The 17,978-nt window shown below is 39.2% G+C and overlaps 1 protein-coding gene across 4 annotated transcripts; it reads left to right on the top strand.

Annotated features, from left to right (window-relative positions):
• Nucleotides 1-864: 864 nt before the first annotated feature.
• On the top strand, nt 865-17,419 carry LIPN (lipase family member N). 4 transcript variants are annotated; one of them, XM_010971301.3, is made up of 10 exons: nt 867-1,058; nt 2,292-2,407; nt 3,031-3,148; nt 5,411-5,609; nt 7,238-7,347; nt 9,782-9,918; nt 11,705-11,851; nt 13,265-13,336; nt 13,859-13,930; nt 15,378-17,419. In XM_010971301.3, exons 2-10 carry the CDS (start codon nt 2,300-2,302, stop codon nt 15,609-15,611), a joined length of 1,197 nt encoding a protein of 398 aa, XP_010969603.1. In that variant the 5' UTR covers nt 867-1,058; nt 2,292-2,299; the 3' UTR covers nt 15,612-17,419. The 4 variants fall into 4 exon arrangements, with proteins under 4 accessions (XP_045363403.1, XP_045363406.1, XP_010969603.1 ...); XM_045507447.2 differs by lacking the exon at nt 13,859-13,930 and having other exon boundaries at nt 865-1,058; XM_045507448.2 differs by lacking the exon at nt 11,705-11,851.
• Nucleotides 17,420-17,978: the final 559 nt, after the last annotated feature.

Below are 17,978 nucleotides of genomic sequence, written 5' to 3'. Positions count from 1 at the left end.
TCCAGGCAAGTCCACACACCTCTGTCATTACACTGTAATTCAAAGCAAAGCATGGTTGAGTTTTTCATCAAAGACTGGATGAGTATGGACTGGTACATAATCTTTCCACCTATTCTGACAACCTGAGTGCTTCCTTTCATGCCACGTTGTTTAATTGGCTCAAGTGGAACAGCTCTTAGGATCTGGACACATATGAATACATTCAGTTTTGAAAGAACTTGAGAATGAGCCCAAATTAATAGAACTGAATCTACCGTATCATGCTGGGTAGCAACTTACCCTTCCTCCTGCTGGGAGGTGAAAGAGATTCAGTTACTGCCTGGGCTCTACGTTCTACAAAATGAGGTAGAAGACTGAGGCACTTACGCATCCATTAGCCAGTGTTTCAGGTGGGGCTTAGAGCTAAGTTTTCTTCCTTCTTCTCAGATCTCTATGCCAAAGTTGACAGCAGGTCAAATCCCTTTGGCTTGTGGGTTTAGTTTCCTTTGTTACATTGCTAGTCCCAAGCTCTTTCTGGCCTCAAAATTGAGTCAGGGTGGCGTCATCTTCTCAACTGAGTTACCATCAATCACTTCCCTGCACATTATATGGTTTTCATCAGTACTTTCACAAGCATTGTTTCATTTGACCCTCATAGTGAACTCTGGTGTTGAGAAGGTAAATATTACTGTCTCTGATTTTGTCTATTCAAATCCTAAGTACATTCTACTTCCTCATTTGATTCACTGCTTTGAAAATGTTGCTGAACCCTCCCAGCAGTGACAGACACTCAGTGAAAACATGGAGGATTCAGTCAAACTGGTTATTTGGCATCATGTAGACCACTGTTGCCCAACCTCTAAGCACACCGTGGCATTTGGAGTGTCGGGAAGACGCCCTGGGTGTGTGGGTCTGTGTGTCACAGTCCAGGGTGTCTTTATTTCCATGGGCTTCCCGTCTCTCATGTCTCTAGCCTCTAACTGCATCCGTATCTTATTCTTCATTTTGTCATATGCAGAAGTTCAGAAGTTCCTAATCCATAAGGAGCCCTCAGGAGCAGAGGAAGCTCACCTGACCAGGTAAGATCAAGGTTTACCATGAGCGGGAGGCAGGCTGGGAGTGGTAGTCAGGTATGAAGGCTCTGCACTGAGGCTGCCTGTGTTTCTGCCTTGTTCTGTCACCTGCTGACTCTGTAGCCTTGGGCAGATCTTCAAACTCTCTGAGCCTTTGTTAATTTCTTAGACAAATGAGGATACTAATGGTAGCTACTTCACGGTACTTCTCTGAGGTTTAAATAACACACGGGAAGCATTTAGAACAATGCCTGGCACAGTCTAAGCCCTCGATAGACAGTAGAGCTATTATTAGTTTTAAAAATGTTTTAAATTATATGACCTTTACAGATGTAAAATCGTCTTCAGCCAGATAGCAAATGGTATGAAAAGCTATTTAAGTTCAAAAGTAAGTGCTGAATTTCTAAAAGTCTGTCATTAATTTGTTATTACTGATATTACTCTCTTGTTCACTCTCAGATTAAGAAAAAATAGTGGAAGAACTTATACTGTGCTTAGCCCTTGATACTCCGCTTAATTCTCCCTGTAGCTCTAGAAAGCAGGTTACATTGGCCTAATGTTACCAGCAAGAAAACCAAGAGACAAAGGGACTAAATAACTTGCCCAAGGTCAGAAAGCTTGTTCACGGTGAGGGAGGCTGGACTTCAAACCTGGGCTCTCCTATGATGAGTCCTCAACACTGCGACGATGTTGACCTGCTTTGAAGAGACATGCTTTTAAGCTGTGTTAAAGAAGAGACATTGCACACTTAAATGTGCAATATCTGCCTTTGGGTGAAAAATAATCACATCATTAGAAACTGATCATGAGCTTGGCTGGTTGAAGCTTCATTGTTCATTGCTTTTGTTTTGTGGGAGGCTGGGCGAAACTAGAGGATAAATACCCTTTCAGTTTTGCCATTGTATGGAAACTTGCTCTCTGAATCTTTAGGTATTCTGGCAACCGACAGATGAGCAAAGACTTAAAAATAATCAAAAAACTAGAATTAAAATAAGACATAAAATAAGCCTCTGTGCTAGATTAAATTCATTTCATTTTTAGAACTGGACTATGTCAGGGCAGTTTCTATGTGAAAAAAATAGATCCTTAGTGATTGGAGTTAGCTCACTGTATTTCCTCCCTTCCATGCTGGCTCAGCTTGCTCAGGATGTTAGTCAAGTTTTCATCAGGAAACTATTTTCATTTAATTAATAACTTTGACGTATATAATTAATCTGTGATTATTAAATGTTTTGTCAGGCGTTCCCATGATGTGGCTGTTTTTAACAACAAGCTACTTGATTTGTGGAACTTTAAATGCTGGTGGATTCTTTAATTTGGAAAAAGAAGCAAATCCTGAAGTGTGGATGAATATCGTAAGTTATGGAAAATTCCAAAGAACATCAAATAAAGCAGATGAATAGGTTGTGAGATATTAAAGTTCCTGTTATAGCAGAAAATCTCTAATAAGAAAACAGATAAAATATAGGTGATTTTTAACATTTCTGCAAGAGTCAAGCTAGGTAGATCTTCACTTTGGGCTGAATAATACTTTCTCGTAATATAAAGCAGAATTGTATTTTTTATAGATGAACCTCTTCCTTTGAATTTCTGTTCTTAAGAATATTAAGAATTTCTGTTTTAAGCCCTCTGGATGGTATATGGGTATGACTGCCCTCTACTGGACTATGGTTTTACCTTTCAACCAAGAGGGGGTCTCAAAAGACAATTGATTTGAAAATACAGTTTTGTCAGAAGAATTCACCAATGCTTAATATTGTCTCCACTCATCAAAATTTTACCAATAGCAGACATTTTCTAATGGTCTGCATTTTTTTTTAAATCATGACTTTATGTAGTAAATTAATTTTATTGTTACCTGGGGCTACAGATTTCAGATAATTTACTCCAATAAGCACACACTAGTTATTTTGTTCTAGTCCCTTTTGATAACCCTTAGAGAAGATGTTTGGTTAATGCTTATGTCTTCACTGGGCAGAGTGAAATCATCACCTATAACGGCTACCCCAGTGAGGAGTACGAAGTCACCACTCAAGACGGGTACATACTCAGCGTCAACAGAATCCCCCGCGGGCGAAGAGACTCTGGGAGCACAGGTACGAGATGTGTCTCTCCTGCAAAGGAGAGCTGCAGATGGCTAAAATTAAGTGCTGCCTATTTATTCAGACAGTGGCTGATTTACCAAAGTTGCTTTGAATTTTGGATTAGTCTTTAAATGGTTAACAGGGAGACTCACTCTTTTCCAATTCTCTGAAGGCAGGCAAGTACCTGAAAATACAAAGGGCAAGACTGATCTCGCTGACGGCAACCAGGCTTGTTTATTAAGACGGAAATGCAAAGGTGGAGCCTACATGTTGTCAACTCATTACTGATTTCTCATGTGGAAAATTGCTGTATTCCAGGAAAGTGGATTTCCTCAGTGTTGGAAAGAGATTGGCTGGGTTGGATGAAGTAGGCTGTGGGTCATCTCAGAAGTCTCTCCTGCCAGCACTAGGATCAATAGACAGTGGATAAAAAAATCAAATGACAGTGGCATTTCTGAAACTTTTTCTGGGGAAGAAAGTTTAAACATTCACATATGCTTTGACCTTAGGGACAGACAGTTTGTATAATGAAAGAGCATGGGGTGACTAAGGCTTCTTTCTAGAATGAGGAACCAGCCATGCAAAAGCAGAGGAATTATACTCTTTAAAAGGGGAAATATAACTGCAAATGCTTTGAGGAGTGGGGAGAAGAGTAAGTAAAATACCTGTCAAAGTTCAGGGGCAAATCATTTACCACGATCACTCTGCAGCATCTCTCCTGCCATCCACGTTCCGAAGCAGCTAAAGTCATGTTCGACATTCTCTTTAAGAAGTCAGGTGTTCTGAGAAGGAGGGTATAGCTCAAGTAGTAGAGTACATGCCCAGTACCTCATCTAAATATAAATAAACCTAATTACCTCCCCCAGCCAAAAATAAAAGTTATTAATAATTAAAAGAAGTGTTCTTATTAAAAAAAAAAAAGAATGCAGGAGTTTTGCAATGAGAAATGGGAGTGGGACATGGGTAGAGTTACCAGATAAAATATGAGATGGCCAGTTAAAGTTGAATTTCAGATAAATAGCAGGTAAGTTTTTCACATAAGCCTCACTTTAAGATATACGGAAAAGTTCTTCATTAATCTGAAATCCAAAAGTAATAGACCATTGTATAAATAATTGACACATTGAAAACTGACTGTACTTCAATCAAAAAATTAAATTTAATTAAAAAATTTTGAGAAAACAAAGGGCATCCTTTGGATCTTTCTGTTTATCTTTGCTTTTTTGGTGTATTTGTTTTGGGGTTTTTGGGGGGGGGGTTGGTTGGTTTTTTTTTTTTGGTTTGGTTTGGTTTTGTTGCTAAATCTGGTGATACCAGACATAGTGGTGGAGATGGGGGTGAAATATAAAAGGAGAACATTTTTACAGGAAAGGCTTTGCTTAAAAGAGGGTGGATTTGGGGAAGATCTGGAATTAAAAGCCATTTATTAATTGTACTTTCTAAATGCTTTACATGAACTAAATCAGTTTAACCTTCCAGCAACCCTATGAGGTTGTTACTATTAATAGTTAATCTTTTACAGATGATGAAGCTGAGGTAAAACAGGTTATGTATAGGCTTGAAGTCACAGAAATAGCAAGTGACAGAAGCAGAATTCAAACCCAGGCCACCTGACCGCAGACCCTGTGCTCTTACTTATTGAATTACAGAATCTTCCATCCTGGTTCTCCTCATCTCCCTGAACACTCTCTCCCTCAGAAATGTGAAAGTCGGCAGGGGGATATGAAGCTGATTTTACTATTGTAGCTTTGAAATGTCTTCAGTGGGAAGAAGCTCGGGGTTTGATTGGAAACTTGGTGAGGAACTAATCCTTGTCCCTTTACGCTCACCTCCCCTTCCTCCTGAAAGAGCCCTAAGACTCCGTCAAACACGACCACTTTCGTGTCTTGGTGAGCCAAGCCCAGAAGATACGGAAGTGTGGATCCCTAGTGTGGCGCTGTTACGAGCACATGCTTTGGCATGAAACGGAACCTGGCTTGAGTCCTGGCTTTGTACCTTGTAAGCCGGATTACCCCTTGGGAAAGCTGCTTAACTACCTCAAGGCTCCACGTTTATAGAATGAGAATCCTCAAAGCCAGAGCTACTCTGTAGGGTTATTGTAAGAATTAAGTAAATCCATGCATGTCAATCAGCCAGCTGTTTTTGGTTTTTACTTTTATGGAGTGTGTGTGTGTGTGTGTGTGTGTGTGTGTGTGTGTGTGTGTGTCTATCACGTTCCTGAGATGCTCTATTTATTATAAATTTCTCTCTCTCCCTCTTCTTCCCTCCCTCCAGGTGCCCGGCCCGTTGTGTACATGCAGCATGCCCTGTTCGCAGACAGTGCTACCTGGCTGGAGAATTATGCCAATGGCAGCCTTGGATTCCTTCTAGCAGATGCAGGTTATGATGTCTGGATGGGAAACAGTCGGGGGAACACTTGGTCCAGGAGACACACAACACTCTCAGTGACCGAAGAGGAATTCTGGGCCTTTAGGTAAATTGTATCTAAGAGAGATCATGAAGGTAGTTTGAGGAAAAGTCCTTTAAATATGATGGTGTGGATGGTGTTAATAATGTATGATACCTGAAGTCACACAGCTCCTTTGTAGTTTCTAACATCTCAAAGGAGATAAATAGCGAGAAGCTTTTATTTTCACTGATTCTCCCACAAGCAAATTGTATCATTTCAACACGATCATTTTAACATACAATTTTATCCAATACTATACTTTAAAGTCTGTCCCAAGGGACAGCTTAGGAAATTCCTGTGACCACTGTAGGCACTCATTCAACCAATGTTTATTAGGTGCCTAGTCTATGCACTGTTCTAGGCCCTTCAATTGTGAAAAGTCTCCACCCTCGGGAAGCTCATATTCATCCTAGTGATGCTCTTATAAGTTTTTCCTCTTGGACAGCCAACCAGTTTTGCAAAGATTATGTGTATCAGTACTACATTTTACCAAGAGAAACTGTGGTTGAGAATGCATAGAATACCATTTTCCATGAAAACTCTAACGTGAGATCTTTAAAACCTCTTTAAGGGGCATTAGAAAAAAATCTTTTGATATGCTGACCGCTTCTTTTTGTGAAAGTGTTTCCTGTTGTCACCTGAGGACAGGCTGATGCCTGCAGTAGACATCCTTTCTCACACTGAAGCTCCTGGTTGGTTTGCAAGCCTGCTGTAGAACAGAACCGTATTAATGAAATAGTCAGTTCCTACTGACTTGAGAGGAAAGGAAGAATAGACTAAAGTGTTACGGTCAGAACTTTGGCCAGGGGCAAGCATCAGGAAATATTTTGTGTCATCAGTCCTTTGCTGAGAGCTTGGCGCTCATTTACTGTAAGGCATCACGACCATTCTCTTATGCTTGGAAGTACCAATCTCAATTTCCTCTCGTATTCTTTTAATAAACAGGCCTCTGGCTCATGGGGTACCTCACCCAACTATGTTATTTAGGTCATTTTTATTCTCTTGCATTAATGCTGGCCGAACTGGTACTGTAGGATTTTGGTATATATTGAATTTATCTCTATATGGACAGAAATGTTAATAATAGCAACATCTGATTGAGTTGAGTGCCTAACAGCAGCCAGAGTCGTTCCTTTACTACTATGCAATTCCTTTACTACAAGCAGACCTGCTATACAGCCCTATTATGTCCATTTCACAGATGAGGAAACTTAAGCTCAGAGGACTTAAGTCACTCAGCTAGTACATGGTAGCATCACTATTTACAACCCATTCTGTTTCCAAAGCTGGGTATTAAGTGACCCTAAAGTCTTGAAGTTCCCTGGGGGGGCCTGAAGTAGAGGCATGCAAACCAAGTGGGGAAAGGGCAGCAAAAGAAATAAAAGGGAGGGGAATGAAGAGGAGGGATGACAAGACTGAACTTCAAATGGCATAGTACACACAAGTCTTGAAACCATTCCTGTTATAAGAAAGTAACACGTATAAATGCAGCAAATCAAAGCTGCAATAACCTACGTGTGACTGGATAAATAATGGAATGTAAACCAAGGAAGTGGACAGCACAGAATTTTGTGTGTAAAAAACAAGTGAGCAGGTGTTCTGAATTTTGAACTTAGTTGGAAGTATCTATAAGGCTCTGTTTTATTTTGCAGCTTTGATGAAATGGCCAAATATGATCTCCCAGTAATAATAGACTTCATTGTAAATAAAACTGGTCAGGAGAAGTTGTATTTCATTGGACATTCACTTGGCACTACAATAGGTAAGTCTCCAAGGGTCAACATGTTACAAAGGTCAGAGGCATCAAGAGTTCACCTTTAAAATGGGACAGAGTAACTGTTTTACATTAACAGGGTTCTTACCTCTCTGTCCTATGCTGGGCACATAACCCTAGTGCCCCAAGTGGCTGTGAACCTGAATTCTGGAGACTGTGAGTATGTAGGACAAATCTTTCTCCATTTCTGGTCACAGCAGCACATTTGTAATGGTGATGTAATTTCCCAGGTATAACATGTGCCCCAAATCCAAAGAAGTATTTCCAAAGGGTAAGTCTCTGGATGTCCTCCGAGCTGCAAAACTAAAGCCAAATGTCATGAAATATCCTGGAAGAATATTAAATATACATCAAGTCATACCTTCCTCATAACCCACATGGGGTTTTAAAAAATACAAAAGTGGGGTTTATACTCATATTTGAACAAATTGAAAAGACATAGTCACACTTTGTTTGTGAATCGGAATACAAAAGTTTACTGTAATAAATCAACCAGGCTGCTTATCCATTTAATTTATGATTTAATATTTATGGAGTAGCCATGAAATGTAAGCATGATGCAGAACATTTTTTAAAAGTCCAAGAAATGTACTTTGAATATGTACTTCTTAATCGCTTTCTAGGTTTCTTAAAAAGAAATCAATAATCTATCTCCAAATAAAAACTTAAAAGAACCCATACTATTAAAAATATAAATTTGTTAGTAATCTTCCACCAAAGTTTTCAATTTTAAGAGACTGGGTTATGTGAAAATGCAGTATTTCATTTGGGTTGCAACTGGGCAAGGGAAAATAAAAATTCTTGCAGTAGCCTCCTCTCACAGTAGCCATTATTACAGTATCTCATTATCATTAGGAGCAAACACGGCATTTATCAGCGCTTTATATTGATAGCTAGCCTACGAGTCTAGAATAGGCAGTGAGCATCTCAGCTAACATACTAAAAGAGTATCAAAGACCTAATAAGAAGACCCCACTTCCCCCAAGAAACTACCACCAACAGGAAAATGATTATACTGTAATAGCTAACACCTAGGAACGTTTACTACGTAGAGGGCCCTTTGTTTAGGACCTTTCTTACAGTATCTCTCTATAAGCTTCAGGACAATCCTACGAGTATTATTTCTATCTCATAGAAGAGGAAACAGAAGTTCCAAGAAATTAAGTGGATCATTCCAGGTCTCTTAACACACAGATTCAAACCAGGTCATTCGGACTTGGCCAGTGGGATGCTTGGGCACGGTGGAGAGACTCTGTGGAGACGGATGGCTTGAGTGGGGCCCAGAAAAGTAGGTAGGACTTAGATATGCTCTTATATCTGATTGGCAAAGAAGACAGTAAATTCTATCACCAGGGCTCTGCGTTGCATTTAGGGCATTTTTCAGTGAGCACTATTTGCATTTTGAGCAGAGAAAATTTTACGTGGGAAGGACTCGCTCTTTGTAGGACATTGAGCAAGCCAGGCCCAAACCCACTAAATAACAAGAGGCCACCCCAGTCAGTGTGACCAAAAACCTCACCCTGACACACTTCTAGACATCTTCCAGGGAAAACTATTCTGCCTGGTTCAGTCTTTGTATCAACTACTCAGCCAATTTGATACAAAATCAGTTCTTTTTCTGGCTAAGACAGTTTCAATATTTCAACAAAATATTCAGAAAACAATGCCTGTGCTACAGCTACACACACACACACACACACACACACACACACACAGAGTGGAGGGGGCCCAGGAAGGCACTTCTGGAAACCAAAACACATAGACCCTCCACATAGCCTTTCCTGTGTGAGGCTGATCACCTCTAGTGCTAGAGATGAGTGCAGTGCTATTACTGAAAGATCAGAGCACATGGAGACACCTGGTCCTTCCTGGGACCATGGTGGACCGAGGGAAAGCCCCTCCCCTTTTGGAAGCAGGGAAGATTATGGAGGTTTACTAATATCCACTGAAGCACTGGAAGCCATGAAATCTCGTTCCCTTGTGAGAAAGAAAAACTGTGGAGTTACTAGATGATACTGCAGAAAGAGCTGATTGATTCACTTCCTTGAACTGATTATTTACTTCTTGAGGCTCTATGACTCATTCTGGCATCTCAGAGTTGGGGGTAAAGAGATGCCATTGCCAACACTTCCCCCAAGCTTGGGAAGTGACGGTGTCCCTGGTTTGTGTGGCAGCAACTTATCCCTCACTTTCCCCAACCAAGTTAAATTTTCCAGAATAAGAGAAAAATGGAGACTTGAGAGCAGAGAGGACTGAAGGCAGGTTATCTTTGCAGAATCACTCAGAAGAATTTCCCAGTTCATCCCCAAGATCATTGCAGTAGAAGGGTAAAAATGACAAAGCAGAGCCCACTTTGATCAATAGGAACAGCACCTAAGTATTTCTAACTTTTACAAGATTTTCTTGTCTCCTGTTCTCTCAGGGTTTGTAGCCTTTGCCACGATGCCTGAACTGGCACAAAGAATCAAAATGAATTTTGCCCTGGGTCCTGTGTACTCATTCAGATATCCCACAGGCATTTTCACCAGTGCTTTCCTACTTCCAAATTCCGCAATCAAGGTAGGCCCTTCCTTTTGCCAAAATGTATATGAGGATCTCCTTTTGGATGATTGATAGATCCTTACTGTTTTTAAATCTATTATAAAGTAAAAGTAGGACTTTTAGATGAAATCTTTAAAAACCAGACTCCGGGATCATGTGCTTGGATGTGGGTGTGTCCCTGTGTGTGTTTTCCATGCCACAGGGTCTACAAGTCCCGGTACAGTTCCCGATACTCAGTCATTAACAGACCTGGGTATCAGTCAGAATTTCTAGCCAAGCTGAGTGCTATGTCGGGTTAAGGTCGACTCGCAAGTTTTCTTCTTCCATTCTTATTCCACTGGACATGTTAACGAATTCACAGTGCCCAAATGGAAGACATTTTTCAAGTTACATGTGATCACTGATGTCCCTGACTTCGATGTTAGATAAGCCTGAAGAACATGCCCCTTCCTATGTGGGAGCTTACTCTAACTAACTCAAGCTAAGACTCCAAAGCCTAAATGTCTTACAGCTCAATTATTCATTCAAATACTTACTGGTTATCTTCCAAGTGTTGGAAAAGTAGTACAATGGTGAGTCGTGAATTTGGGATATTAGTCATCAAAAGTTTTTTTCTGTTTGCTTTTTATTTCTCTAAAAAGGTCATTGCCACAAAGAACATAGTATTTTACCAAGGTTGCCCCTTAAATTTGGGGGTGAAGAATAAAATAAATTTGGTCCAGAATGAAGACCAGGAGACCAATTAGGGTCTCACAGTAACTCATATATAAGATGAGGTCCTAGCCTGAGGTGGAGAGGTGGGAATGGAAAAAAAAAAGGATTTATGAGCTAACACAAGGAAGAGTATTCATGAGGCCAAATGATTGATGTGATGGTAGTTTTACTGTATTGTTTACTGTAAGTTAAAGTGATGGAACTTCCCTTTTGCGTGATTGATGGTTCTATTTCAAAGTGTGATGATATCAGTTAGTTTTGGATATTTTTTACATTTGGGCAGAATCGGGCAGACAAATTAGTTAAATTAAGTTCAGAGATAGACACATCTATCTCTAAATATACAGTTTTGAATGTGTATTGCTTTGCCTAAACAGGTCAGGTCTGTGGCAAATATTGTCCCTGGCTTTTCTCAGTTTTATATCCCTTAATGTCAAATTTCCTGCCATTTTACATCTCATTCTCTGGCCCACCCAACATTTCATAGTATCTGTCACCCCCAGAAGTGCTCTTCCTCCATCAGAGAGCCCCATTGAAACTTGCTTTCCAAACATAGAAGTTTTAACCATGCTGCCTCCCATGAGGTCAATTTTTTTTTTGTCCAGTGGCACCCTTCCTTCGATGCACCATCTTCTACTTTTCAGCATAAAAGCTGGCTAATCTGGAACACTGCTGGAAAGGTGATGTGGACATGGGTAGCAGGGGAAAAATCCTGCTTTTCCTTTCCATTCAAGGCAGTATTTGACCTTAAGGAGAAACTGTTCTTCCTTTCTTGCCAATTAATGAGAAATACAGGCAATCACTGATTGGACAAAATACAAGGGAGCTTCACCGTGGAGAAATTAGCTAATTTGGGGTTGAGAGTTCTTACTGCAATCTCCTTGGAAATTATGTCTGATGATCTTCCTTGCATGAAGATGGATTCATAAATAGTTACTTTTCTTAAATGACTTGGTCTCCTTGACCAGAGCAACAAATAAATATACAAATACAAATAGACCCCCAAGAATCCTCATTCCTGGGATGAATGGAATGTCAAGAAGTCTGAAAATGATTCTTGAAAGGATAATTTTTTTTTAAATTTTTGCAGAGGTTTTTTGGTACCAAAGGTATCCTTTTAGAAGATAATACAGGGAAGTCACCTTCTATCAAAATCTGCAACAATAAAATATTATGGGTGATATGTAGTGAAATTATGTCCTTATGGGCTGGATTCAACAAGAAAAATATGAATATGGTATGTATAGACTATGGGACCTTTTAATGCTTTTAAAAATTCTAGCTTTCCTATGATTCGTATAGATGTATCTGTTACACTGCATAAATTAATATGTTCATCTAAACCCTTAAAGGTGGAGATTTGCTATGCATAGAAGATTAGGTATCCAATGGACTATGAATGTCAAGACTTGGGAAAGAAATATGCAGCTTCATCCTTGCATCCCTGGTCAAATTTAGGAAAATGGGTATTCTACAATAGTGGTTTCACAAGTTCACAGTCAGCCACCACTTACCACAGTCAACTGGATTTTACAATACAGTGCATTAACAAAAATCCTAGAAAAGAAGAGAAGTGCATACAAGCATTAAATTTATTCCAAATGTACATTCACCTGTTGGGTGACTTTAGCCTCAAATAAAACTCATCACTTAACTCGGAAAAAAGCAAGACAATGGAATGGAGAGATAATCCCTTTCCTATGAAGAAACAGAAGTCTTGTTTCATCAACTCTTTGTTTCCTGTTTTTGAGAATTCAAGGAGTAGGAGTTCACACGTGCAGATCAGTGTGGTTGAATAGTCACCCCTGTCGTATTCTGAATGGCAGCCAATGATACCGTTACAGTGAAGCTGGTCCCCAAATAGCTTTTTTCCACCAGCCCACCTACCCCTATTCTTTAAGAGGCTAAATTGAAAACCTTGAGGAACAATTGCTCAAATCCTGTTTATTCAAAAGTAAAGATTTTTAATAGTTTCTTTGATTAGTTCTATTACATTCTAAGACATAGAATTATTGTTAGTATTATATCTCTATAATTTTCATCTCTATGATGTTTACAGAGATTGAAGTACCACGCATATGAAAGTGATTGGTTTTAGCTTTTCTTTTGCATTATTTTATTTTATTCTTACAAGAGCTCAGCAAATTGGGAGTATGGTTTTTAGTATGTCCTTTTAATAGATAAAAATACAGAAACTCTGAGATGTTAAAGAATTTGCTCAAAGTCACAAAGCTTTTCATTAACAAAGTTAGGTCCTGAACTCTAGGATTTCTGATCTACTGATCTGGGATGGTGCACATTGTGTACATACACACGCCACCCTTCTGACTTGCACAGAGCACCTTTTTTGGTTGCTTTGCTCCCATGATGTCCATTGTTGCTTCTTCTACTTCAAAATAAGCAAATTGTCCCTTAACTTCAGAGCTGACACAAGTTTGCTGGCAAGCAGCCTGTGCCACCAGTCAGCCTGTGATTCACTCACATTGAAGTGTCTGACATGAACTCATGATATCTAGATGATTTCGCCATGTCATTTTCAAAACCCCAGTATTTGTTTACCAATTCTTAGCATAACTGTTCTCTGCTTCTCAAAGGCATCATTTTTGCACTAGGTGGTTATCGCTGTAACGTGTGTTTTGTTTTCCTTCAGAGCCGAATGGATGTGTATTTGTCCCATGCTCCCACAGGATCATCAGTACAGAACATCCTGCACATAAAACAGGTAGAGTTTTTGTCATGGAAAACCATTCCAGTCCTTCTACATGAAAGGACAGAGTTAGCACACCTATTCTAAGAAGCTTGGCAGCTGGCTTCCATCTTGACCTTGTCACCATCTTTATGATTTGATTTCCCTGGATTTTAAGAGAAAGGACAAGGTGTGGTGCAGACCAAGTAGGTGACATAAATGAACACTGTCTGAAATCAGAGCTTGTAAAATAGGCCCTGAACTGAAGCAAAAGGTAAACTGGGAAAGGCTCAGGAGACCTGAGCCTTCCCCAGAGAGGGAAATACCTGAGATTCATCTTCTCCCTAATGAGTCTTGGTTTTTTCCCTTCAAACCAAGGAGATCATTGCTTCCCTTTCTGTTGACTTTGTTTTTCGTACTTGTATAAATGTATTTATATCCTTCTGGTGATCCAAAAGCCTTATTTTCTTCCAAATACATAGAGTTTTTCTAAGATTAGCTGCTAACAATTGTGATTCTTACTCTGAGTGTTATTTTTCTATAAAACATTTAATTCAGCTTTACCGATCTGATGAATTCAGAGCTTATGACTGGGGAAGTGAAGCTGAGAACATGCATCACTACAATCAGGTGAGCTACTCACAATGGCCCCAGAAGGATGCTTTTGAAAAAGGATAATGATAAATTATTTGAGAGTGAAAAAAATCCTACCTGGCAATTGATGGCATTCATACTGGTAGATAGAGCTTTAAAAAAAAAGTCTAATTTTAATATATATTCATTTCAGAAAGTCAAGAAATAAAAGAAGCACATACTAAGGAAATTAAATTGTTTATAATCCCTCTATCCAGAGATAACTAGATGCATCAATATTTTGTTGCATTTATTCCAATTCTCAGCATGACTGCTTTTCTAGAACTTTCCATCTTGCTTTTTTAATTCATGGTCATAGCAAAACATAACCGATCTTCCTGAGGGTTTTTTTAAGCATAATTTTTAATGGCTGCATAATAATGAAAATTGTTTTATAAAAATCTGCAGAGTAAATGAATACATGCTTCTTGATACCAAAAGCAGAATAAGTATTTCACATAAAAGTTGAGTACTATCCACCCGTGAAGAGTTGAATCTCAAGGCATCTTTTTTCCTCTAACTTTACACACCAAAATTTACACTCATTTAGCCCTCCTGTACTTTTAATCAATCCTGTTGCCACCAATTCTTTTCTCTAAGTCAGGGGCTGGGCTTCTCAAAATGAACTGAACACATTAAAATTTTCATTAGAATGTTTTCTCAGACTGATGTATTTAAGGCTATTAGTGCAAACATGGATCAAGTTGTTTCTGGACATTAAATCAGTCATCAGACCAGTCAACTTTTCATCAATGGGTTGACATTGTTAGAGACATGATTCTAGTAGCCCTTACAACAGCAATGAGGGCTATGTATATTTTTATTATTTTTTTAATCAGCTTGATTAAGACGTGATTGCATACAATAAAATTCACTGACTGACAACTTGATGAGTTTTGACAAATATTTTCATTCATATGGCCACACCACAATCAAGATATAGAAACTTTTTATTAACAGCAAAAGTTTTCTCCAATTCCTCAGACAATGTATATCCACAAATGCATATATTTGCAAATGCTTAGGAAAAAATCAAAAAAATAAACAACAAATGTTAAAGTGATAACTTTCAAAGAGAGGGAAAAGGAAAAGTGAAGTGGATGGACACGAAAGAGTGAGGGAAGCTCTCATATGGGATTTTACACACTTCTGTTTTCTTTCATTATTTTCTAATGAACACATTGTATGAAGCCCTCGTTGAAAATAATTTCTTCTTTGTCTTCACTTCCATTGTATTTGGAGAATGTTGTATAGCATTTATCTACAGATGTTTATTTGTAGACAAATATTTATTTAGCTGTCTTGCCTTGTTCCTTCAAACTCCCTGAAGTGTGTTCTTCCTGTGATCATAGTAAATATTCATTTTGCAGCCTCTACTTACTTGAAGTCAGCTGTTGCTCTGAGGAGCTTCCTCTCATGAATGCCCTCTCTCTCTCTTCCCTAGAGTCGTCCGCCACTGTATCACCTGACTGCCATGAAAGTGCCTACTGCTATTTGGGCTGGTGGAAACGATGTCCTTGTAACACCCAAGGATGTGGCTTGGATACTGCCCCAAATCAAGAATCTCCGTTACTTCGACCTGTTGCCGGATTGGAACCACTTTGATTTCATCTGGGGCCTCGATGCTGCTCAACGGGTGTACAGTAAAATCATAGATCTGCTGAAGTTGTATCCCTGACTGCAGTGCACCTACTTCAAGGTTAAAAGTTGCTTCCAAGCCCACAAGAGGCTTGGGGAAAAATACTAACCAGCAGTGAGGTCTCCTCCAGCATCCCTCACCTGCTGCCGCCGCTAAGGCATTCCCTCATGACAGCATCCCAGCTAGGAGTTGTTTCAACTGTGCTGCTCCTTCTCTGTGAAACGGCCACACCTGAAATCCCAGCATCTCTTCCCCGCAGTCAGGGCTAGGTCCTCTTTTTCAAATAAGAAGGCCTAGTAAACTCTTCCCTGCTAATTGTACTCTTGGGAGAGGGGTTAAAAGAGGACTTTCTCTTTCCTATTTCAAATATATACAGTGGCTTCATACAAAGGATACCCTCTCCTCATCCCCTTTTTCAAAGGATTGAATGTAAGCATAGGAGTGCTGACTTCGCGAGAAAGGCCTCGTCAAGGCAGCCGTTTGGGTATGTATTTCTGGTGGCTGGCATCTGGTGGCTTTCTTGAAATCACAATTACAGCAGTAGTCATACAGTCATCTATAAACAAGCCAGGAAATAAGCCCACTCCAAGCATGAAAAAAGATAGCAGAATGGAAAACTAACCAAATTTAAGCATTCCAGGAGTTTGTTTTACTATTTCAAGCTAAGGAAGAAAAAAAGGCAAAATTGGAAATGACTAGGATAAGCTCAATTTCTAGTTATTAAAATTATTCACAATAGGTCACTGCCTTTAAATGAAGGTTAAATTAATAAAGCTTTCTGAAAGTAGTGTACTAGAGCTTGACAGTCAGCAGCAGTCTTCAGCCATAACACGCGGAAGAACATTCTTCGCCTGTTTTGCTCTGAAGATAAACTAAACAGCCATTATGTCTTCATTATCAAAGTGGAATTTACGTTACCGCATTTGTACCCTGTAACATTTAAAGCAGCTTCCAGAAAACCTACTTTTAGAACCAGCGAGAGAGGCACGAGCAATTTCCAAAGTCTTGCTCTATTTCAGTCACTAAATGACTAGACATTGACTCTAGGATTTATTATAGAGTTCCAAGAGTAGCATGAAGTTTTAGTGTCACATCCACATTCCTGCATGATGTGAACTTGGAAAAGTCCTTTACCTTCTATAAAGATGTAATTAATGGGAAACTGTTATGATCCTCAAGGAATCATAAATAAAGAATACACATACATACCTTCAACTGGTTAATTTAAAACAGGTAAATATAAGTCAGCTCAGGAATATTTGCGTATAGGACCAAGGTCTTTGGGTATTGAACACCACATAATTATTCCTCATTAAAGAATCCATAATTGATCATTTTTAACTTTTAGTTTTAGTGTCTTTAAAAGGGATGACAATTTAAAAACTTGGGAAGCAATTTTAAGTGCAAGTCCTTTTATATTTTTATAATATTTATTTATCAAGATCAGACTAATTTTACTACAGTTTTTCATGACTTTTATTGAGCTCCTTCAAAGATTACAAGGTAGTTTTCATACAGGTAATACATTCTTTTTTAGCCACATTTAAATAAATTAATCAAAATTCAATAATTTAATTGATACAACAAATAGAACAGGAATAGCTAACTCTAAGAACAAATATCTAATTCTTAGTAAGCACATGATTTAGCTGGAAGGAGTAGAAGGATATGGCTACTAGTTATGGACGTTTAAGAGGCATTAGACATCAGCTAATATGTTTACAGAGAGGAAAGAGGACATTGGTTAATATAGGAATCTAGTTAATTGGAGGTTAAGCAAGCCCCTGCAAATGTGTCTTATTTGACTCCTGCTATGACAATGCTGTGTAATAAACAATCGTGAACAACTCAGTGGCTTATTTTTTATGCTCACAAGTCTGCAATTTGTCTGGAGTGGTTCTGCTTTCAGCTGGGATCACCTGCGTGTGGCTCGAAGCTGCAGGTTGGGTCCAGATCTTCTCCACATCTTCTCTTCATTCTGGAACTAGCAGCTCTCAGGGTTATGTCCTTCATAGGACAGGTCCCACCAGCACAAGGGGCCCAGCTAGGTGGCGCCCACAGAGTGGAACTTCTGCTTGTTCACATGCCTTTGGCTAATTCAGATCACATGACCAAGCCTGACCTCAGTGGGGCGGAATAGTCTGCTTCACCTACAGTGGGAGGTTGCAAACCACATGGCAAAGAATGTGGACATATAATGCTGTTATACAGAAGTGCAGAATTGGGGACATAATTCACTCTACCACACACAGGCACAAAGTCCAAAAGATAAAAATAGGGAATGTAATGAAATGGAAGTCTCCTTTTTTCTCCCAACTACTTGTCAGACAGTCTCCCCTTCAAAAATGATTAATTCTTACCAGTATTTTTGTGTACTCTGGTAAAGATTACACCATGCATATTCAA

This window comes from Camelus bactrianus, chromosome 11 (genome assembly GCF_048773025.1).
Source record: "Camelus bactrianus isolate YW-2024 breed Bactrian camel chromosome 11, ASM4877302v1, whole genome shotgun sequence".
In the NCBI taxonomy this organism is placed as follows: domain Eukaryota; kingdom Metazoa; phylum Chordata; class Mammalia; order Artiodactyla; family Camelidae; genus Camelus; species Camelus bactrianus.
This window is presented reverse-complemented; position numbering and strand designations above follow the sequence as displayed.